The sequence below is a fragment of the Canis lupus genome, chromosome 1, assembly GCF_048164855.1.
Source record: "Canis lupus baileyi chromosome 1, mCanLup2.hap1, whole genome shotgun sequence".
Lineage (NCBI taxonomy): Eukaryota > Metazoa > Chordata > Mammalia > Carnivora > Canidae > Canis > Canis lupus.
Window position 1 is genome coordinate 41,049,451 of NC_132838.1, and position 25,349 is coordinate 41,074,799.

The 25,349-nt window shown below is 36.6% G+C and overlaps 1 protein-coding gene across 9 annotated transcripts in view; it reads left to right on the plus strand.

Annotated features, from left to right (window-relative positions):
* Positions 1-25,349, plus strand: part of TAB2 (TGF-beta activated kinase 1 (MAP3K7) binding protein 2) — a 91,134-nt gene that overhangs the window by 40,104 nt on the left and 25,681 nt on the right. For 6 of the 9 annotated variants that reach the window (XM_072827703.1, XM_072827696.1, XM_072827679.1 and 3 more), the window contains 2 exons: positions 1,712-1,902; positions 12,862-14,377. In XM_072827703.1, the coding sequence (XP_072683804.1) occupies positions 1,801-1,902; positions 12,862-14,377 (1,618 nt within the window). In that variant the 5' untranslated portion in view covers positions 1,712-1,800. The remainder of the gene's footprint in view (positions 1-1,711; positions 1,903-12,861; positions 14,378-25,349) is intronic. The other 3 variants (XM_072827730.1, XM_072827737.1, XM_072827745.1) reach the window with 3 other exon arrangements.

Consider the following 25,349-nt stretch of genomic DNA (forward strand, 5'->3'; position numbering starts at 1 on the left):
CTCTTTAGGTCTGACAACCTGAAGTTTTCTGACAGCTTTAATAAGTATAGTTTTAGTGGAGAAAAACTGTGAAAGCCTGATTGGGTTTAAGAGAGATTAGTAGGGAGGAAAGGAAGACACTTAAGTATAAACATCCCTGTCAAGTAGTTTTAGCCCAGAGGAGGGAAGGGGCAGAGAAATGAGCCCATCACTGAAATGAAGTCAAGGGTAGCTTTCTCAAGTTGAGCAGTGCTGTAGCTCGTTCACATCTTTAGTAATTTTTAAGTATCCTTTACTAATTTTCAGTACTTCTTTTTTCTTCTATACCCCATTGTCACTTTTACCTCTGAGATGTAACTAAGCCAAAGTCACAAAGACAAAAGAATTAAGGAGTTTAATTAAATAATGATAAACTAAAAGGCTTTATTTACTGTGAATGGTATCTAAATGAACTTCTATTCTGTTGAGGACTCAGGATTCTACCATAACTGAATTTAATAAAAAATATTTTAATATCCACTGCTCCACTGAACACTGCCTACACAGTGCTAGTTACACAAAAAGGGACAAAGAGATCTAATTCCTATATTCATGGTGTTTACAAATTTGGTCTTTTTTAAGCTTATGTTAGCAAAATTAAAAGAAATACTACAGATAAGTCTGTCTTAAAAAGATTGTCTCATTGTTAAATTTATCATAAACTGAAATGATTAAGCAAGTAGCATGATATTTAAATATTATAATATGTTATTTAGGTTTAATATACTTACATACTATTTATATCCCAAAGAGGCTTTCGATACTAAACATGGTTTACATTAAGAACAAAAACTAGGTAGATAGTTCTCCACTTTGGCCACACATGAGAATTACTTGGGGAAGTTTTAAAAATCTGTGTACCCAGGCTGCTCTCCCGCCAACTAAATCAGGACCTTTGAGGTTGAGGCTCTAACATTAGTATTTTTTAAATGCTGATTTTATAACAACAATAACATCAGGAAGTAAATTGCTACTAATTCCCTGAGGATGAATTCATTGCACATTTAAGAATTGATATATCTGAAAATTAAGATATCAAGTGCATTGGGTTATAGGTCATTTTTAGACAAAGCATGCAAAGTCATTTGTAGAGCCAGACTTTATCAGGATCCAAACTTTAAAAAATTTTAAGTAGAGTAAATAAGATTACTCATCTAGGGCTGTCCTATGATTATTAAGAAAAATGTCAATAAAGTTATTCATTTTCCCCTTTTAGAAGAATGAGGGAAGACATCCTTGACGATAATTTCTTAAATGCCTTTTGGAACAGCCATCCTAAATCATACAAATAGGAATTCGACAGTCTAAAAGTTTGCCAGTAAGAGTTATAATTGAAAATTATTGTATGGAGAGCATTATAGGACTAAATAATATTTTGATAACTTATATGAAATGTTAGGTACTAGGGACTCCTGGGTGGCTCAGTGGTTGAGCGTCTGCCTTTGGCTCAGGTTGTGATCCCGGAGTCCCGGGATCGAGTCCCACATTGGGCTCTCTGCATGGAGCCTGCTTCTCCCTCTTCTTATGTCTCTGCCTCTCTCTCTGTGTCTTTCATGAATAAATAAATAAATTCTTAAAAAAAAATAAATGTTAGGTACTAAAGCAAGTACCCTATGTATTGAAATTTTTAAACCCACAACAATATTCATTCTCTAATCAGTTGTCATTAAAATTTTTTTTCTTTCTTTCACAGAAAATGCTTGGACAGAAGAGATGAGTACTATTTCCACTAAGGCCTAGAATTGCCTACTGTACAAATAGTCCTGATCAGGCAATATACGAATGGCCCAAGGAAGCCACCAAATTGATTTTCAGGTTTTACATGACCTGCGACAAAAATTCCCTGAAGTACCTGAAGTTGTTGTATCCAGGTGCATGTTACAGGTCAGTGTGCAATGATTTCTGAACTCATTCATACAAACCTGGGTTGCTGTTTTTTTTTTTTTGTTTTTTTTGTTTTTTTTTTTTAACATCGGAAGAAAACTTTTATCTTCTTGTTGGCATTAGTGTGCTATGATGAAAAGAAATGAACTCTGGTATCTGATAGTCTGGTGGCCTTTCACAAGGTATTTCAGCTCTCTGGCATACAGACCATACCTACCTTGTAAAGGAGGGTTGAGGACTACATGGGTGCCCAATAGAAAGCTTTGGTACGTGGTCCATGCTTACTATGAGCTTGCTTCACTTTTCCCCCACCTGTTTGCCAGAACATTTTTCAATTCCATCTTCATATGAAAGTGAGAAAACCATTAAATAAAGAGTCAGGAAACATGGATTCTAATCCCAAATGAGCACTCCAAGCAGATTTGACAAGTAATATGTCTCCTTTATACTCTAGTTTGCTTTGTCTGTAAAACAAAGGAATTTGACTTAAATGATGCCTCAGGTCCCAATTCAAAAGAAAAAAGTGTTTTTTTTTTTATTTTTCAATTTAATCTTGTAGGTTTTCCAATTAATATTGCTAACCATCTAATAAATTTTTACATCTTTCTTGTATGTACAATTTTAGAAATCCATAATTCCAAATATTTAGTGAGAGTTGTACCCTCTCATTTGATTAAATTAGAAGTCTTTCTATCACAAACTATCTTTCAGCTTGTAAAAAAATAGAGATATAAAAAAGTAATTTGGGCTCATATATTTACTCGACAAATTATTTTTAAAGTTTGAAATTGTATGAAATTTTTAAAGGCTCAAGTACATCTGTACTTGACACCAAGTGACTACATTTTGTTCATGCCCTTATCACCTTTTATATGTACATTTTAGTGCTCCGCCTGCCCTTAGTCTTGTCCAGTTTTGTTCTCCAATCTATCATCACTTCTGCCAAAGTGTCTTTCTAAATGCAGATATTGTCATGTATTTGCCTGCATAAAAACCTCATGATTGTTTTCCATACCCTTGAGTAAAGTTCATGTATTGTGACTAGGGCATACTAGGTCTGTGATCTGGAATCCTGCCTCCTTCTGCAGCTTCGTCTCTTGCCTCATCCTTCCTCCTCACATTCTGTGCTGCAGACATCGTCAACTAATTGGAATTCTCTGAACATCCCTGGCTTTTTCTAGAGTATAGTGTTTAAGAGCATATGTTTTGAGTTAATGGTACCATACTGTGTACTTGAAATTTGCAAAGAGTGGATCTTAAATGTTCTCACCACCACTAAAAACATACAGAGATGAGGGATGGGTACTGTGAAGTGGTAGATGACTGATTAACCTGGTTGTGATAATCATTTCACAATGTATAAATATATTAAATCATAACATTGTATATACCTTTTAAAAATCACATTGTACAGCCTAATATTATACAATTTTTGTTAATCATACCTTAGTCAAATTGGAGGGAAATAGGGCAGCCCAGGTGGCTCAGTGGTTTAGCACCGCCTTCAGCCCAGGGCATGATCCTGGAGACCCGGGATTGTGTCCCACATCAGGCTCCCTGCATGGAGCCTGCTTCTCCTTCTGCCTGTGTCTCTGCCTCTCTCTGTGTGTCTCATGAATAAATAAATAATATCTTTTAAAAAAATGGGGGGGGAATAAGTAACAAGTAGCATAGGTTTTATTGATAAACAGACTTGAGTTCAAGCTTTAACAGTTACTAGCAGTAATTTAATTAACCTCTCTGACCCTCATTTTCCTCATCTCTATAGTGGGAATAAAAAACTTCACAGTGAATTAAATATAGGTAAATGCAGGTAAAATAACTGGCAGGATACTTGATTCATGATGAGTGCTCAATAAATGTTAGCAGTCATTACTAATAACAGTAATAATAGTAGTAGACCTATAATAAATATTTGGTGAATTAATCAGTCCACATTAGTTGATACAGTATGTAAAATAAAAAATGAAAAGTAAAAAAAAAAAAGAGTGGGGTCAGAAGTTAAAGTATGGGGAGGAACAGAGATAGTGAGAGGGAAGGTGTTTCCCCCTAGAACACAGGTACTTCTTTCTAACTTTTCAAGTAGACTTTTATAATAAATTAATACTATATTGAGAGAGTTTAGTGAGTAACTGAAAAATAGAAAAATAATATAGGTCCTTCAATAAAATGTTATAAGGCTTAATATGAAGGAACTATCCAGAATACTCTCCCATAGCACAGCTGTAGAGATTTTAAAGAACCTTAACTGAGAGTAATAGAGCATTTTGTAGAATTTAAAATATTTTCAGAAAAAAATAGTGCTGCAGTATGGTTTTTCCGTGTATTTAAAACAAAACGCAGGATAGTATGTATAAGTGAGGATGAGGGGCATCTGGATGGCTCGGTCGGTTATGTGTCTGCCTTCAGCTCAGGTCCTGGGATCAAGCCCCGCAGCAACAGGGGCTCCCTGCTCAGCAGGGAGTCTGCTTCTCCCTTTCCCTCTGCCCCTCCCTCACTCTCTTGAGCACACTCTCTGTCAAATAAATAAAATCTTTTAAAAATAAATGAGGATGGGAGAATAAATATAAGTGTGTATATCTGCCTCTATTTGCATAAAGAAATACCAGAAAGATTAAAGACAAAATTAATAAAAATAGCCACCCATAGTGAGCAAGAGGGAACAGGCCAGATAGGGATGGAGGCAGAAGTGAGACACCTCAACATTAATCTTTCCCTATTGTTTTGATCTATATAAATTATCTATTTTTTTAAATTAATAAGCATGTGTTCAATTTTACTAAAAAAAAAACAAATGATTTTGAATTTCTTTTGGGCTCCTGGTAATAACACCTTCATAGTGTTTATCTGGTTTTACAAAGATAAACCGCCCTGAGGCATGCCTCCCAACATCTAATGATAACTAAAATGAAATCCATTTTGCTTGCAAATTACCTGTGAGACCACATTATTTTAAATTGAATTGATAATCATTCTGGGCATTCAAGTAATGTGGGTTTTAGCTGCTATAACAAGAAATGTTCAAAGAAAGGAATGGGAATGCTCCTCTGGGAACACATCTTCCAAAACCTGGGGAAATATTTTTAAACTGTAAAGGTAAATTTAGCTACCTCTGAATGTACTTGTAAACATCTTTTATTTGGTGACAGCCTTTTCTTTTGGGAGCTGCTCTCCCTTTCTCGGTTGGGTAGGCTTCTCTTCTTTCTCTGGAGAGAGCTTCCCTATAAAATACTCCTTCAGAACTTTTCTAGGTGAAAAAAGCATGGCATAGGAAATAGAAGAAATTAGTCGTCAAAGAATGCTATGCTGCCCTTTGTGTATATGCTCTTAAACATCTTGCTTCTTAAAAGAAGAATGGAGGTATCTATCCTCTGCTTGCTGCTTTATTTACTGCTCAGATTCCTCTTTTTGGAACTACTCCTATCCATTCTATTTGATAATTAAATCTTAGAATACTGTAAAAATATTGCATAGTTGACACTGATTTTTTTCCTTTTTTAACTGAATTTTTCAATTCTCTTAAAATGACAATTGAATCTACAAGTTAAAAATTTGCTATTTCTTTTCAAAGTAATGCATTAATAGTGTTTACTCAGTATTTCTAAGACTTAGTATTTAAGTCCTGTAACCTTAGTTGAAGGCTTTTCAGATGACCTCCACCAATAGTCCATATCCATATTCTTATTAAAACAACTGTCATGGGGATCCCTGGGTGGCTCAGTAGTTTGGCGCCTGCCTTCGGCCCAGGGCGTGATCCCACGCCAGACTCCTTGCATGAAGTCTGCTTCTCCCTCTGCCTGTCTCTCTCTCTCTGTCTCTCTCTCTCTCTCTCTTTCTCTCTCTGTCTCTCATGAATAAATGAATAAAATCTTTTAAAAATAAAATAAAAAACACCTGTCATTCTGTATTATATTATTTGTGAATATATTAATGTCCTCTACTAGACTAGGAGATCCTTTGCAGCAGTTGTATTCCTTTCTGCTTGCCTAATGGAAGCTCAGTAAATTGAAGAAGCAAATGAATCAGAGTTAGAAAAATGATCGTAGGGGATATTTTGATCCTATCTGTAATCTCCATGTCTGTGCAAGAAGCTTGGGGAAAAATTAAAGAACTGGAAATAATGAGTCAGACCTTTTGTAACTTTGAAGAGAATGCAGATTTGCATATATACAAAAAAAGCAATGATTTTCAACCTTTTAGAAACTCATCCCACACCTTTTGTTACACTTAAAGGAAGTCTCACTAAAAATAACCAGAGTGTCTTTGAGAAATAGGTGATTCCAGGTCTAGGATAGGAAGTGTTCAAAGATGATTTTGGACTTGTTATATCAGAAAACAAGCTGTGAAAGACTCCTAGGTTCATGTCATGTATACATGAGCCAACTTGAAGTCATTCCCACTAGCCTAAAGATAGGATATAATGATCATAATCAATTGATACACATCAAAATGTTAAAGATACTGAAAAAAATTTTAGGTTGGTAGGGACACCAATTCATTGTTCTAAAAACCAGTAGAGAGGGAATTTATTTATTTATCTTGTTTCTTCTGTGCAAAGAGTACTAAGTAGTTGAAGAGAGCAAGTTCTTTGAAGATGGATTGCAGCTAGTACATGAAGAAGGAATCTTATAATTGAGATATCACCAATATCATCATTTTGCAACCCCTAATGAAATAAAGATTCTAAACGTGATTATCAGTAACTGCTAGAAATCAAGCTGGATCAGGCTGATAACATCAGAATCTGCCAGTCAGCTTTAAGATCACAAAAGGCCAGGCAGACATTATTGTGTCTCCTTGTGTGACTCAGTAAGAAACAGACCCTATTAAAGAGACTTGCCAAAAATTCACACGTGAACCTGCTTACACATAGAGTTACAACTACTAGTTCCCAATGAAATACAGCGTATGTTGACCCCACGGAGTGCATCCATCCGGTCTAGATGGGAAATTCAACTGCACAAGTTATCAAGTTTTCAACAAACAAATGGCTCAAAAATTTTTAGGAGGAGGAGGATTGATATTAGAAATAATAATAAAAGGCATATCAGCCAAATTAAATATGTGGACCTTCCTTAGATCCTCATTCAGACTAACTAAAAAGACATTTATGACACAAATGGAATTTCGACACTGTTTAGATATTAGATGTACTAAATATTGAATATTTTAAGTGTGACTTAAGTCCCTTTTTTAAGAGAAACATACTAAAGTATTTACAGATGAAAACGAAATGTCAGAGACTTGATCTAGCTTGGTGAGGGGAGTAGTTGGGGCACATACATTAGATGAGAAAAGATTTGCCATATATTAATATTGTTAAAGATCGGTGATGAATAGAGGTGAGTTTGTCATATTTACTCTTTATTTTTGAATATGTTTAAATTTTTTTTTAATAAAAAGTACATTTTCTTTTATCCTATTGTGGCTTTATAAAAATCCCTGTAAGTACTTATCAGTGTTTTGCTGATAAAGTGATATCTGTAGAGGGTGAATAACCTAAGGACATGTGAGTTACTGGCATAGCTGGGACTAGAATATATTAAATCATCAGATTTTATAAAGAATTGAAGGGATTTTTGAGAGCTCGAGAGAATTAAGGAGGAAAACTTTATAAAAAGGAGTATCCACTTTTAAAAAGGAAGCGTGAGATTGGGTTTAGCAGACAATACACATTTTAATTTGAGGATGTTGGCAGAGGAGATGAGAAGAACGGGATCTTTGTGAGCTTTGGTTTAGTAGATGGAATTTACTAAGAATATCAATAAAGTTTGTTTGAAGCAAAAAGCAAAAAGGTTTGGCAAAAGATAAGATCTAACTAATAAGAAGTAACTGATAAAGATTGTGGTGAATTTTTAAATTTTATTTGAAAAACTAATAATCAATTCAGAATTACGAATAGGGTAAAATTTTTATAGCATGAGAAATTTGAACTGTTAGTTTGGGAGGGAAAAAAGTCAAACCTTGCTCACTAACTTTGTTTTGCATTACCCGTTCAAACTGTGAAATAGTTTGAACAATACTTCAAGATGCATTTGGAAGTTCAGTTTCCTTTAATAAGATTTTATCTCCTATCAAACCACCTGTAGACATTTTAACTTGATTATTCATTTTTTATGTCCAAACCTGACCTTTTTCTGTCAAGCTCCTAATCTTCCAACCCTCTTTGAAGTCTCTTTCTCTCTTTTCTTTTTTTTAAAGATTTTATTTATTTATTCATGAGAGAGACAGAGAGAGAGAGAGAGAGAGAGGCAGAGACATAGGCAGAGGGAGAAGTAGGCTCCCGGCAAGGAGCCCAATGCGAGACTTGATCCATGGGATCAAGGACCTGAGGCAAAGACAGACGTTCAACTGCTGAGCCATCCAGGCATCCCAAAATCTCTCTTATAGCCAAATTGTATTGATATTTCTTTGTAGTCTTTCATAATTTGTGTCCACTATCAACAGTCATTATTTTCGTGTCTTCCAATGATAGTCTTGTCAAGAGGTTTTCCTTTTCCTATTCATCTTGAGTATCAACAGACTACTTTCCCAAAATAACCCTTTGTCTTTACTTCTCAGTTCATTCATGTTCGTTCAGTGGTTCTCCCTGTTGCCTATCTCAGAGTCCAGACTTTAGTGTGACTCATTTTTCAAAATCCTCAATTATAGGCATACCTTGGAAATATTGTGGGTTTGGTTCCAAACCACCACAATAAAGTGAATATCATAACAAAGCAAGTCAAGTGAATTTTTTGTTTTCCCAGTGCATATAAAAATGTATACTATTTTGTCTGTTGATAGTGCAATAGCATTATATCTAAAAAGACAATGAACATACCTTAATTTAAAAATGCTTTAGTGGGGTTCCTTCATGATTCAGTTGGTTAAGTGGCTGCCTTTGGCTCAGGTCATAATCTCATGATCCTGGGATCTAGCCCCTCGTAGAGATCCTGCTCAGCGGGGGGTCTGTGCCCCTCTCCCCACTGGTGCTTTATCTTTCTCCCTTTCAAATGAGTAAATAAAAACCTTAAAAAATACTTCATTGCTAAAAAATGCACCATTATCTGAGCTTTCATTGAGCTATAATTTTTTACTGCAAGGGTCTTGCCTCCATGTTGTTGATGGCTGGTGACTGATAGGGTGGTGGTTGCTGAAGGTTGGGGTGGGTGTGGCAGTTTCTTAAATTAAGACAACAGTGAAGTTTGCCACATCAGCTGACTCTTGCACAAATGATTTCTCTGTAGCATCCAAGGCTATTTGATGGCATTTTACCCACAGGAGAACTTCTTTCTAAATGGAAATCAGTCAGATCCTGCCGCTGCTTTCTCAACTAAGTTTATGTAATATTCTAAATCCTTTATTGTCATTTCAACAATCTTCCCAGCATGATCACCAGCAGTAGATTATATCTCAAAAAGACCACTTTTTCTCTTCCATTCATGAGAAGGAACTCCTAGTTTGTTAAAGTTTTATCATGAGATTACACAAATCAGTCATATCTTCAGGCTCTGCTTCTAGTTCTCTTGCTGTTTCCACCATATCTGCAGTTACTTCCTCCTCTGAAGTCTTGAACCCTTCAAAGTCATTCATGAGTGTTAGAATCAGCTTCTTCCTCACTTCTCTTAATGTTGCTATTTTGACCTCTTCCTGTGAATCAAATGTTCTCATGGTTTTCAATTTACTTTGCCTGGATCTATCAGAGGAATCACTGACTATGGCAGCTATACCCTTACAAAATATATTTCTTAAATAAAAAGACTTGAAAGTCTAAATCACTCCTTGATCCATGGGCTGTAGAATGGATATTATGTTAGCAGACATGAAAACAAGATAACTCTCTATACATCTCCATCGAGCTCTTGGGTGACCAGGTGAATTGTCAGTAAGCAGTAACATTTTCAAAGGAATCTTTTCTGTTCAGTAGGTCTCAACAATGGACTTAAAATATTCAGCAATCATGTTGTAAACAGATGTGCTGTTATCCAACCTTTGTTGTTCCCTTTATAGAGCAAAAACAGATTTACCATAATTGTTAAAGGCCCTATGGTTTTCAGACTCATAAACGAGCATTGGCTTCAACTTAAAGTCTTCAGCTGCATTAGCCTCTAACAACAGAGTCAGCCTGTCCTTTGAAGCTCTGAAGCCAGGCATTGGCTTTTCCTCTATAGTTATGAAAGTCCTAGATGGAATCTTCTTCCAATATAAGGCTGTTTCATCTACACTGAAAATTTGTTGTTTAGTGTAGCCACTTTTATTAATTATCTTAGCTAGATAACTTGCTGCAGCTTCTACATCAGCACTCATTGCTTCACCTTGTACTCGATATTATAGAGATGGCTTCTTTCCTTAAACCTCATACACCAACCTCTGCTAGCTTTAGACTTTTCTTCAGCTTCCTCACCTCTCTCAGCCTTCACAGAATTGAAGAGAGATTAGAGCCTTGCTCTGGATTACACTTTGCCTCAAGGGAATGGTGAAACTGGTTTGATCTCCTATCCGGACCACTAAAACTTTCTTATATCAGCAATAAGACAGTTTTGCTTTCTTATCATTACTGTGTTCACTGGAGTAGCACTTTTAATTTCCTTCAAGAACTTTTCCTTTGCATTTACAACCTGGCTCTTTGGCACAAGAGACCTAGCTTCTGACCTCCCTGGCTTTTGACATGCCTCACTAATCAGTTGTAGCTTTTGAAAGTTGAGATACGTGCAGCTCTTCCTTTCACTTGAACACTTAGAAGCCATTGTAGGGTTATTATTATTCATTAGCATAATTTCAGTATTGTTGTCAAAGAGAATAGGGAAGTCTAAGGAGAGGGAAGGAGATGGGGAAACAGCCAGCAGTCAGAATAGTCAGAACACACGCATTTATCAGTGAAGTTCACTGTCTTATATGGGTGTGGATCATAGCACCCCAAAACAATTAGAGTAATAACATCAAAGATCCCTGGATTGGATGCCTAGTAGCTCAGTCAGTTGAGCATCTGACTCTCGGTCTCAGCTCAGCTTGTGATACGGGGTTCATGGGATCAAGCCTCAGGTCAGGCTCTGGGCTCAGCACAGAGACTGCTTGAGATTGTCTCTCTCTCTCTCCCTCTGCGGCCCCACCCTCACCACCCCCACCCCCACCCCCGCGCTCATGCACATGTTCTCTCTTTCTCTGTGATATAAATAAGTAAATCTTAAAAAAAAAAATCACTGGATCATGGATTGCCATAAGAAATATAATAGTAATGAAAAGGTTTGAAATATTCTAATGTGACACAGACTTGAAGTGAGCAAATGCTATTAGAAATACGGTGCCAATAAATTCACTTAATGCCAGGTTGCCACAAACTTTCAATTTGTGAAAAAACACAGTATCTGCAAAGTGCAATAAAATGAGGTATGCCTGTATTTAATCCCAATCTACTTTTCTTAAAATTTGTTCCACAAAATCTCCTATACAAACCTTTAACTCCAACTAAGTCTATTCCAGTTAGCTTGTTTAGAATATGCTTTTACTTATTATCACATTTATGTCTGTCTTTACTCATCCCATTCCCTTTACCAGGAATTCTTTTTTTCCTAGCCAAGTCCTGCATATACTACTATATATGAATATGAAGCCCATCAGACTATGCCTTTGTATAGTAGTCTACAGTACTAACTCTGTTGAACTTAAAAACCATTTATTATTTGGCACATCATGTTTTAATAATGTTACCTTTTCATAAATCCATGGTTTGTCTCTAAATTGAGTTGCAGAATTCTTCTAGGGAAAATTTTGGTTTTATATGTCATTGAGTCTTCCACAATCTCAGAGTACAGTGCATATTTTAGGTGTCCAGTAAATATTTTTATGGATGATTTATGAGTAGTGATCAGTCTCTTGAGGATTATTTAGAAATAATCTGTTGCTGTTTTTTGTTTTCATTTCTGTGGAATAGATTTATATGGTGCTGTTTAAGGAAGAGAGATGAGCTCAGTTGTTCTAGGTGCTACCTTGAGTCTATATTTCATATATATATATATATATATGTGGGAGGTTTTTTTTACACAAATTAAGAGGAAGCATATACAGAATTGAAATGACTTTGTTGTGTATTTTAGGGCTTTTTATATTTAAATACTATATATATAATTTTTTAAGATTTTATTTATTTACAGAGTGCGAGCATGAGCAAGGATGGGAGAGAGAATCCTTAGCAGATGCCATGCTGAGCATGGAGCCCAACACAGGGCCTAGTCTCACAATCCTGAGATTATGATCTAAGTGGAAATCAAGAGTCAGATGCTTAACCGACTGAGCCACCCAGGCACCACCTAACATATATAATTTTTTAAAAGGTCATAAGTTTAAAACAATTCATATAGCACTTGAATGTGCAGAATATTTAATTATATGGTATTATATGCTAAGGAATATATTACTTGAATGGTTATGTTTTGTTCATTATTCAAATCATGTTTTTAATTAGGTTATCATTTTACTATATTTGCATGAATCCATTTTACTGTAAAATAGCTCCTAAAACAGAACAGTGATTTGGTTTGCTGTCAGCTATTGCTTTTTATTTTATTTTATTTTATTTTTTAATTTTTATTTATTTATGATAGTCACAGAGAGAGAGAGAGAGAGGCGCAGAGACACAGGCAGAGGGAGAAGCAGGCTCCATGCACCGGGAGCCCGATGTGGGATTCGATCCCGGGTCTCCAGGATCGCGCCCTGGGCCAAAGGCAGGCGCCAAACCACTGCGCCACCCAGGGATCCCCAGCTATTGCTTTTTAGAAAGCTTTTCCATTACATTTGTAGTGAGGATTTGTAATTCAAGTATTTGCACAAGAAATACCTTCTTCTTCTCAAAAAGATTCAAATATGTCTGTTAGAATTGTATTAACTAATCACTTGTTAATCATGTAATATTTTAGTAGTGATGAGAATATAAGCGTTACCTTCTGGTGATTAACATCAAGCTATTTTTATTTTGTTTTATAGAATAATAATAACCTGGATGCCTGCTGTGCTGTTCTCTCTCAGGAGAGTACAAGGTATCTTTATGGTGAAGGAGACTTGAATTTCTCGGATGACTCTGGAATTTCTGGCTTACGAAATCACATGACTTCTCTCAACTTGGACTTGCAGTCACAGAATGTTTACCACCATGGAAGAGAAGGAAATAGAATGAATGGAAGCAGGACTCTAACGCACAGCATTAGTGATGGACAACTTCAAGGTGGTCAGTCCAATAATGAACTCTTTCAGCAAGAGCCACAGACAGCACCAGCTCAAGTTCCTCAAGGCTTTAATGTTTTTGGAATGTCTAGTACATCTGGTGCTTCAAATTCAGCACCACATCTTGGATTTTACTTAGGCAGCAAAGGAACATCTAACCTTTCTCAACAAACTCCCAGATTTAATCCCATTATGGTAACTTTAGCCCCAAATATCCAGACTGGTCGTAATACTCCTACTTCTTTGCACATACATGGTGTACCTCCACCTGTACTTAACAGTCCACAGGGAAATTCTATCTATATTAGGCCTTACATTACAACTCCTAGTGGTACAACTCGACAGGCACAGCAGCATTCTGGCTGGGTATCTCAGTTTAATCCTCTGAACCCTCAACAAGTTTATCAACCTTCACAACCTGGTCCCTGGACTCCTTATCCTGCATCTAGTCCTATGTCACATACCTCAGCCCAGCAGCCAAATCAGCAAGGCCACCAGACCTCTCATGTCTACATGCCCATCAGTTCACCTACTACTCCACAACCACCAACAATTCATTCATCTGGTAGCTCACAATCTTCTGCCCATAGCCAATATAACATTCAAAATATTTCAACAGGACCTCGAAAAAACCAGATTGAAATCAAACTTGAACCCCCACAAAGAAACAGCTCTTCAAAATTGCGTTCTTCTGGACCTCGAACCTCCAGCAGTTCCTCTTCAGTCAACAGCCAGACCTTAAATAGAAATCAACCCACTGTTTACATAGCTGCCAGCCCCCCAAATACTGACGAGGTGATGTCCCGTAGTCAACCCAAGGTCTATATTTCAGCTAATACTGCCCCAGGAGATGAACAGATCATGCGGAATCAGCCCACCCTCTTCATATCCACAAACTCTGGAGCATCTTCTGCCTCCAGGAATATGTCTGGGCAAGTGAGCATGGGCCCTGCCTTTATTCATCACCACCCTCCCAAAAGTCGAGCAATAGGCAATAACTCTGCAACTTCTCCTCGAGTGGTCGTCACTCAACCCAATACAAAATATACTTTCAAAATTACAGTTTCTCCTAATAAACCCCCTGCAGTTTCTCCAGGGGTGGTATCCCCTACCTTTGAACTTACAAATCTTCTAAACCATCCTGATCATTATGTAGAAACAGAGAACATTCAGCACCTCACGGACCCTACTTTAGCACATGTGGATAGAATAAGTGAAGCACGGAAGTTGAGTATGGGATCTGATGATGCTGCCTACACTCAAGGTAATAATACTGAAGGTGGGGTCACGTTCCATGCCGGGCTTTTTGGTGTACGTTTGGTTTCACTGTAGAAATGGCTATCCCCATTATTATTTCATCTTTTAAGTGTTGCCCCAAATCATACTATTTTTAAAACCTCTTGAGAATATGCAGATAAATTTTGAATTTTAATTTTACTATCCTATAACTTAAAGTTTGGAGTATAGGTTTATTACATCTTCAGAATAATCCACTCTGGTTTGTCTACTTTCTTAATGTTTTAACACTTTCTTTTCAGTTAACTCTCTTCTTGGTGGTGATATTGACTTGCCCTTTCAAATTTCTGCAAATAAAAATTCATAAAAACACATCTTAGTAAGAGATTAGTGGCCTTGTTTAACCAGGCAAATTCTCTATTTAGCTATTTTCATTTTTCTGATATGACATTGTTAGTCTTATTTAATATCAAAATCTAACTTCCTACAAATCCTAGAATAATTACATCTAAGAGAGTTTTTAATTCCGTTCTTGATAATTAGTTCTTTCATCCTCCCTCAAACATCAGTTAATTCAGCCTTTCTTTTTATTTGGAATTGTGGATAAAAACATGAATCTATCTGACTTGATTATCCCTTTCTGAAATAGACTAGTTGATATTGGCATAATACTAAGTTATATCTGCACTAATTCAGGTAGTGATCATTTCTGTCATATATTTTACTTGGTCACTAAGTTACTTAATCTTCAGGAGGAAATCATTAAACTCATTCAGATAAGAAAGTAGAGGTTAAGTGTTTGTTTTCTTGAGTTTTGATGCAGGCTTGTAGATTAGCTGGGAGTCCTTTAGAGCAACAACATATTGTAGTCATCTTTGCATATCCAGTGAGTTGTTGCAAGTATGTAGGTGGAAAATACTAAATTATCACCCCCTTGCAACATGCACCCTAATACTACCTCTAGTATCACTTGTCCTTTTAAAAATTTCTAAAAAGAATGATTTTACCTGCTGAGTTTCTCAGAGGAGCCTGATTGCTTGGGCTTATTTTATGTTTTAAACTATTATATTCTTGTGATTCTCAACTTAAGCTGGGCTTTGGTTCTTTCAGATTTTATAAACATCTATAGGGCTTTCAAAGAAGGATGCCCAAGGCTCATCCCAAACTTGCTCAGTTAGAAGGTGAAGCTTAGGTCTGCATGTGTGTTTTAAAGGTCCATGGGTAATTCTGATTGCTCTAGAAATTGTGCTAAAACTTTTGTTTGTTTTCCATATATCTCTGATGAAATTGGAAACCTTTTTGTTTCACTTTAGGTAGTACATAAATTTTAATATACCATTATTCATTTCACTGATACTTAATTCCTATTCTTCTCCCAAAGTCTTCTCCTATTCTCCTTCCATCAAAATAACAGATTTCCTGTATTTAGATAGTTGCTGTTTCTTAAATAGAGGGTAAATTATTATATGAAGATAACTTGATGTGGGGAATTTTCTATTGAAAGAGACATAGTCACATTTAACTGGAATATGAATAAACAGTATTGCTTAAATTTGCTAGCTCCAGTTTCTCTCATTCTCTTCTGAATCTGCTCCAGTCAGGATTTTACCACTGTAGTCACCCAGAATTGCATTTGTCAAGGTCATGAGTGACAGGATTGTTACAAAATCCACAGTCTCGGGATCCCTGGGTGGCGCAGCGGTTTAGAGCCTGCCTTTGGCCCAGGGCGCAATCCTGGAGATCCAGGATCGAATCCCACGTCGGGCTCCCGGTGCATGGAGCCTGCTTCTCCCTCTGCCTGTGTCTCTGCCTCTCTCTCTCTCACTGTGTGCCTATCATAAGTAAATAAAAATTTAAAAAAAAAATCCAGTCTCCTTTCAGCCCTCATCTTCCTTGATATATGTATCAGCAGCATTTACCAGTCAAGCACCCTTTTTACTGTGAAATATTTTGTTCTTTTGACTTTTAGGATACTACTCTAGAATTTCCATCTCTCTTTTTATTCTTAGCTGGTTCTCTGTCCCTCATCTCTTATCTCTTTATCCTTCCACTTCTCAAAGAAATGAGATCAAAGCCTCAAAGCTTAATCTCAGCCTTTTTTCTGTCTGTATCATTCCCTAGGTGATCTCATTCAGCCTCATGACTCTAAATATTATGTGCTAGTGCTGGAATGCCTGGGTGGCTCGGTTAAGCATCCAGCTCTTGATTTCTGCTCAGGTCATGATCTCAGTGTTGTGGGATCAAACCCCACCTCAGGCTCTGCACTCCGCACAATCTGCATAGAGATTCTCTCTCCCTCTGCCCCTCCCACCCCCATTCTCCCACGTGTGTGCTCTCCCTCTAAATAAATAAATAAAACCTTTTTTAAAAATAAATATTATGTGCTTATGATTCCCGAATTTTAACTCTAATCTGGACTTAGTCCCCAAATTTCAAGGCAGTTTATTTAACTGGTTATTTAACATCTCTATTTGAATGTTTACTAGGCATCTCAAATTTTCTATATCTGAAATACTTTCTGACATTCCTCCCAGCTTACTTTTCTATAATCAGTCCTCCCACCTCAGTTAATGGCAACTTAACTCAGAAACTTCACAAACACCCTTGACTCCTTCTTTCTTTCAGATTTCACATCTAATTTGAGAATAAAATCTATCAGTTCTAACCTTCAAGGCATATCAAGAGTTCTGCCTCTTCATACCACCCTATTGTCACCATTCTGGTCTGAGCTAATGTCATCTCTCAAGTGGATATTGCAGTAGCTTACATGCTTTCACTCTTTCTTCCTTATGGTCTTCTTTCAACTCAACAGCCAGAGAGACACTGTTAAAAACATAAGTCAGATTATATCACTCTTTTGCATATGATGGCTGTTTCATTCACAGTAAAAGCTGTGAAGCCTTACATGATCTATTGCACATCCCTCATCTCTTTGCCTTCTATTTACCACTTCAGTCACTCTGTTCCAGCCCTACTGGCCTTCTTGCTATTCCTTAAACATGGAAGACATGCCTTAGGACCTTAGTACTTGCTATTCTTTCTGTCTGAAATTCTCTTCTCCCAGAAACCACAGTTAACTCCCTTCAGATCCTTACTCAAATGATGCTTTTTTCTGTGAGATTATCTCAGGGCTTCCTATGTTACTCTCCACCCCAGTGCTTCCTGTCTTTCCATCCTTGCTTATATTTGCTGAGAGGGGGAAAAATCTAATATTAAGATACATAATAAGTAATACTTACCGGAAGCTTACTGAGTGCTAGGCAATTTTCTGAATGCCCATTTATTTCTCACAACCAACTATTATTGGTATTATTCCTATTATTTTATTTTCAGATTAAAATATTTAGGAACAGGGACCACCTCAGTTAAGCGTCCAACTCTTAATTTCAACTCAGGTCATAATTTCAGGGTCGTGAAATGGAGCCCCATGCGGGGCTCTGCACTGAGCATGGAACCTGTTGGGATTGTCTTCTCCCTTTGCCCCTCTTCCTGCTCGCTTGCCCTTTCTCTGTCTCTGTCTCTCTCTCTTTCTCTCTCTTACGTAAGTAAAATAATAAAATACAGTACATACTTAGGAAGAGACTGGGTAAGTACCTTGTCAAAGGACAAGTAGCAGAGTCAAAGATTCTAACCTAGGGAGTTGACAGTGGAGCCCACAGTCTTAATCACAGCACTTTAACATCTTTGCACATTTTCAAAATAAACCCTCTGGAAAGATGCTTCAACTTTGTATTGTAGCTTCACATAACCCCTGGTACATCATTGTGTGGTTCACATGTGCCCCTATTTAAGAAATGTGAAGCTAAAAGATCATTTAGTAAAAATAAGTAAAACAAAAGCAGCCAAAAGGAAAGAAATCACAACATACAGATATAATTAGAAAAAGAACTTGAAAAATAAAGTAATACCCTGAGAAGATACAGGGAGCACCTTCTAAAGGTACCTAAACATTGAAAAAAGTTGCTGAAGGGCACCTGGATGGCCCAGTCCGTTGAGAATCTGCTTCTGAGTCAGGTCATAATCCCAGAAGCCTGGAATTGAGCACCATGTCGGGCTCCCTGCCCTGCTAGGAGCCTGCTTCTCCCTCTGCCTCTGCTCTTCCCCCCTGCTTGTATGCTCTCTCTCTCTCTCTTGAATAGATAAATAAAATCTTTAAAAATTAAAAATTAGGATGCCTGGGTGGCTCAATGTTGAGTGCCTACCTTTGGCTCAGGGCATGATCCTGGGATCCTGAGATCGAGTTCTGCATTGAGCTCCTCACAGGGAGCCTGCTTCTCCCTCTGCCTACATCTCTGCCTCTCTTTGTGTGTCTCTCATGAATAAATAAATAAAATCTTTAAAAAATTTTAAATTTAAATTAAAAAAAATTTGTTTTAAGTTTCTGATGAGTGAAGCCTCTGGTTTGAGAGTTTGAAGCCTACCCAAATAGCAAATAGCAGAGTTCCTTAGAATCTGCCACTCAAATTAGTTCTCTTCACTAATAGCCTTCAGACAGCTTAAACAACCATACTCACTTTCTTTAGGCATATCTACATACCTGTGGAATTTCTTAACATCCGTGTGGCTGTGTATCCTTGTATTATCTGTCTCCGCACACACTGTTTTGGGGTAGGTACTGTACTGCAACCTTTCATCTTGTTTCCTTCTGTTTAGTATGGAACTGCTGTTGACCCAGATTTACGTATCATCCAGTGACAAAGTCTTGATCTAGTGTTTCTTTGACTTGGTTCTATTAAAATCAAAGGATTTTTCTTTTCTAAAATTCTGTCTTATATGATGTTAACTTACACGTTTGTGATGCCTTGTAGTTTATACATATGGTGACCCAAATAATACTGATTTTTTTAAAAAGATTTTTAAAATTTATTCATGAGACACAAGAGAGGCAGTGACATAGGCAGAAGGAGAAACAGATTTCCTGCAGGGAGCCCAATGTGGGACTTGATCCCAGGACTCCAAGATCACAACCTGAGCCAAAGGCAGACGCTCAACCACTGAGCCACCCAGGTGCCCCAATACTGATTTTTAAGCAAGGATCTTTTGTGAACTATTGATTTATGTAGTGTGGGTAATAAAGAGAAAAGAAATCTGCCTGCTTCCTGCAGTGAAATTGATCTTTCTAAAGCTCCTGGAACATACTACTTCAGAATAGGAAAAGAAGTTGAGCCAGGTACTAGAGTCATAGGAAAATATTTTTCTCAGATTGAGGAGGGAACATACGTAAGTAAACAAACTGCATATTTTTCATTTGTATTCCATCTAACATTTTAGATCTACAACAAAACATTTCAAAAATGAGAATGTATGTTTATAAAAGATACATTGTTTGATATGCCCTCTGCTATAGAATGAGCAGAAGAAAAAGATAAATTGAAACTTCTACCCCGATCCTGCTCATTTCATCACCAAGGCTCCAACCACCACTACAAAAGGAAATAAATTACACTTGAGCCTTTAAACTACCACAGGAATCAGAGACACAAATGAGTGCCCAGTAGAAGAGAAAAATTCAGGTTAGAGAGAAATTCCATTTCAAAGTATATGGATATGAAGAAGACTCACTCTTCTTTACCTGCTAAGAACAAACATTGAACTCAAAATTCTCATTAGTAAGGTTATTGTGTGGCCAAATAGCCTCATTTTCCCCTTGAGTCATAGTACCTGACTCTATCTAACTTCTGAAAGTGCCAGTAAATACCTGATCATTCACTGTATTCTGAGACTTTCTGGTGTCCTCTCCCATTCGTAGAAGTATGCTTTTAGTAACATTGGCAACTCCTATGAATATGGAGAACAAATGTTTCACTCATTCAAACCAGTTTTCATGGCAAGGCAGGGAAAGGGCCTGCTTTCTATGCCAGAGGCTTTTACCAGACTACCACTGCTGTCAAAATGATTTCTTCTTCTTTGTTATTTCTACAAAAATCCATCGTGGTATTGGCCTAAATGGTACTCTACAGTGTTAAAAATTACATATGTAAGGTCATAAACATTTTTAATGGTACCTCAACACTTGTTTTCCAGTTATATTTGTGATACTATCATATTGTTAAAGCAGTACTCTTGACTTAGAACCTAAAATAGAAAAATAAGAAAAATAACAAGATGAAAATTAGCTTCTTGAACTTTGTATTTCTCATTCCTAGTTTTTTTTTTTTCTAATATGTCTCAATCACAACATCTTTCTATTTAACAAGATTTAATAAAAATGTTTAATCATGGGACACTGGGACACCTGGGTGGCTCAGTTAAGCATCTGCCTTTTGCTCAGGTCATGATCCCAGAGTCCTGGGATCAAGCCCCATGTTGGGCTCCTGCTCAACAGTCTCAGAAGAGACTGCTTCTCTCTCTCCCTGCTCGTGCTCACTTTGCTTGCGCTCTCTCTCTCTCTCTCTGATAAATAGATAGATAGATAGATAGATAGATAGATAGATAGATAGATAGATAGATTTTTGAAAATGCTTAATCATGACAAAAATTGAGAGGGCTAAATGTTCTTTTCAAGAGAAAATATAACTTCAGTTCAAATTTTTAAATTTGCGTTTTGCCTTTATGCATCTGCTGATTGGAAATGCCTTTCTTTACAATGTTGACTTACTATGTTGACTTTGAAATTATGTTTTTTTTTTAATAAAGATTTTATTTGTTTATTCATGAGAGACAGAGAGAGAGAAGCAGGCTCCCTGTAAGGAGCCCGACGTGGGACTCGATCCCAGATTCCTGGATCACGCCCTGGGCCAAAGGCAGACGTTCAACCACTGAGCCACTCAGGCGTCCCTGAAATTATGTTAAATAATTACATCAAAATTAAGCTTAACTAACATCAAACCTGTACTTCAGAATTTTCATAGGTTCTTCCCTGTCTCCAGACTACCTTTTTTAATTTGAAATAAATCTCAGGGTTGGAAGAGACTTTAAAAGTCATCTCAAATTCTACAACCAAGCTTACCCAGTCCACTTGCCTATCTAACACTTAGTCCTTACAAGATTCCTAGTAAGTATAAATCCATTCTGTACATGCTTACATATCTTGAGAGAAACAAGCTGCCTCCCGAAGTAGCACACTCCACTTGTGTACAGCTCTGCCTCCCAGCAAGTTATTTCCTATATTAAACTGATGTCTTTAAAAAGTATTAGGCAAGTAACATACGCATATGATAAAAGAAATTTCAACTTCTTCCCAACAAGGAAGATAGAATGAAAATGTGTCTCCTTTCAACTCCTGCCTATAACATCCCACCAGCCCTCCCACCACTTAACTCTCAGAAGTAACCTCTGTTAGCTGTTTTTATCCTCCTTGTCTTCATAATCACATGCACACAGTATCCATATATGGGTATACATAAATACACCTATGCAGAATTTTATAATCTACACATACCCTACAGTATATATAAAAAACATTTTAGAGTGCGACTACACAGTTTTTGCTTAACCTCTTAAGATCATTGCATTTCAGCATGCACAAATCTATTTCATTCTTCTAACTTTTTAAAACAGGTTATTTTTTTTTTATTTATTTATTCATGAGAGACACAGAGGCAGAGACATAGGCAGAGGGAGAAGCAGGCTCCTCGCAGGGAGCCCGTGTGAGACTCAGTCCCAGACTCTGGGATCATACCATGAGCCAAAGGCTCATGCTCAACCGCTGAGCCACCCAGGCATCCCAGGTTAGTTAATTTTAATAGCTTTATTAAAATAGAGTTAATCCATGAAGTTCACTTATTTACAGTGATTTTTGGTATAGCCACATACAAGTCACCATAACCACAACCAACATAAGCATTTTTATCACCTCAGCAGAAACTCCATACTCTTTAGCCATTACCTGCCTATCCCATTACATCCCCACCCTTAGCCCTAAGCAGCCAAGCACTCATCTACTTTTCTGTCTCTAGGTTTTCATATTCTGGACACTTCGTATAAATGGAATTACATAATAGTCTTTTGTGACTGGCTTTTTTCACCTAGCATGATGTTTTAGAAGTTCATCCGTGTTGTAGCATGTGTTAGTACTTAATTCTTTTTTATAGCCAAATAATGTGCTATTCCATAGGTATATACTACATTTTTGTTCACTCATCAGTTGGTGGACATTTGGTTGTTTCCATCTTTTGGCTATTATGAATAATAATATGAATACATATACATATTATGAATAATGCTGTAAACATTCATGTACACTTTTTTTGTGGACTTTTTTTTTTTTTATTTCTCTTGAATATATACTGGGAGTGAAATTCCTGATTCATATGGTAATTCTGTTTAACCATTGAGGAACTGCCAGACTGTTTTCCAAAGTGGCTGCACCATTTTGCATTTCCACCAGCTGTATATGAGGATTTTTATTTCTCCACATCATAAACAGTATATGCCATCATTTGACTTTGAATCTTGCCATTCTAGTAACTATAAAGTGGTATTTCATTGTGGTTTTGATTTACATTTCTCTGATGGCTAATGACCTTGAGGATTACTGCATGTATTTATTAACCATTTTTGTATTTTCTTTGGAGAAATGCCTATTTATATCCTGTGCCCCCTTTTAAATTGGGTAATTTGGCTTTATTACTGAGTTGTATGAATTTTTTGAATATTCTAAGTGTAAGTCTCTTATGTGATTTGTAATTATTTTTTCCCGTTCTGTGAGAGTTTTTTGTTTTGTTTTGTTTTGTTTTTTGTTTTTTGTTTTCATTTTAAAAACTCTATGCCCGATGTGGGGCTTAAGCTCACAACCCCTGTGATCAGGAGTTGCAGGCTCTACTGACTGAGCCAGTCAGACTCCCCTATCTTTTCATTTCCTTGATAATGTCCTTTGAGGCACAGAAGTTAATTTAGTGAAGTCCCAACTTATTTAGTTTGCCATTTCTCCTTTCATTGCTCATATTTTTGGTGTTATATCTAAGAATCAGTTGCCATATCAGAGGTCATGAGAATTTACTCCTATGTTTTCCCCTAAGAGATTTATAGTTTTAATGCTTGTATGTTGGTCTTTGATGTATTTTGAGTTAGTTTCTATATAATAGTATGAGGTAAAAGTCTAACTTCATTCTTTCACATGTGGCTTATCCAGATATTCCAGCACCATTTGTTGAAAAGACTTTTCTTTCCTCATTGAATGGTCTTGGCACCCTCATAGAAAATCAGTTGACCATAAACCCATGTGTTTATTTCTGGACTCTTAATTACTTTTCACTGATCTACATGTCTATCTTTATGCCAGTACTACACTGTCTAGATTATTGTTGCTTTGTAGTAAGTTTCGAAATCGAGACATGTAAATTCTACATTGTTTTTTTTCCAAGATTATTTTGGCTATTTGTAGTACCATGATGTTCCATATAAATTTTAGAATCACTTTGTCAATTTCTACAAAGTCAGTTGGGATTCTGATAGGAATTGCACTAAAATATTTTTCTACGTGTACTTGATTAAAAAAAAAAAAAAAAAGCAACCAGAACAAAAGGATGCGTAGAGAAAAGTTCCCCTCACCAGACAACAAATATTTCATTTTGTATTCTTTTAGAAATTGAAGTTTTTATACAAATGAAATATAGCGTTTTGCCTTTTGTCTTACCAGTATTTTTGTCTGTATCTCTGAGAGTATTCTATGTCAACAGGTACAGATCTCTTTTCTTAAAAAATGGCTGCATAGTATTTTGTACCATAATCCATAACCAGGATTTTCTTGATAGACCTATGGTCTTGTTTTTAGAAACTGCTTCAGTAAAAATCATGTACATACATATTTATACCCATGTACAAGTATGTTGGCAGAAGACATTACCAGGAGTGAAGCTTCTGTGTCAAAGGATATGTGTATTTTTAATTTTGATAGATATATCATTTAGGCTTCCTTATGCTTCAGTAACAAACTGTGTTTAACAACCAAGGTTTATTTCTAGCTCACTTGCCACTATAGATTAGGTGATGGGCTCTGTTCTATATCATCCTCACTTAAGGACCCAGGTTGAGGGAAGCTCTATGATTGTTCAGGCAAGACAGAGGAAATATAACAAATCAGTACTGACTCCTTAAGCTTCTACGTTGACCTGTTACTCTTTAGTAAAACAAGTTACAGAGCCACACCTAACTATATCTGATTCCTAGAGAATGGGGAGGCATAATTCTCCCGTATACACCTGGAAGGCAGAAAGCCAGAAATATTTGGTGCAGGACACGGATGACTACCACAGAACATGTTGCCAATTTTGAGATTCTATCTACCAGTTTATACTCTCTCATATTTGTAAATAGGAAACACTTTGAGCAACACTTATAAGAATGTTCAATTCCTCCTTCCCGCCCCTGCCCATCACTATAAATGATTGAAAAAAAAAAATCTTTGTCACTCTGGTAAGTGAAAATGTATCGTTTTGGTTTTTAAAAATTTGTATCTTTAAATATGAGTGAGGTTGAGCATCTTTTCCTGTATTTTTAAGCTGTATTTTGTGAACTTGCCTGTTTATGTAGGATACATAGTCTTTTTTTCCTAATACATAATTACTTTTAACATGGTCAATAAATTTTTTTGTTTTATTTATTTATTTTTTACTTTTACATATTCAAACTTACCAATCTTTTTTCTTTCTGGCTTTTCAGTTTTATGTCTTATTTAGAAACTAGCCCTTCACAACATTCCAAGATTGCAAAAGACCAGAGAAATCTTACACATATCCTCTCTTAAATTGTAGTGATAATCTTTGAAACCATATTGAACTGGCCTCATTTTTCTGTGGTGACCTTTCAAAAACTTGAAAGTAACTACCATATCCCCCTTTAAAGGATAAGCCTTTCTAAGCTATAATATAAAAGTCCCCATTTCCTTTAATGGTTCATCCATTTGTGGAAACTCTTTTGGTATCTCTAGGTCTGGTTTTCTTTTGCTCTAAAACAAAAATAGTAGCCAGTGTCTGTATGTCTTAATGCTATAAGATTGCATTTAGAATCTTACATACAAATAAAGGACAACAAAGTATTTATCTACCAGAAGCCTCTTACTCATCTATATCTAT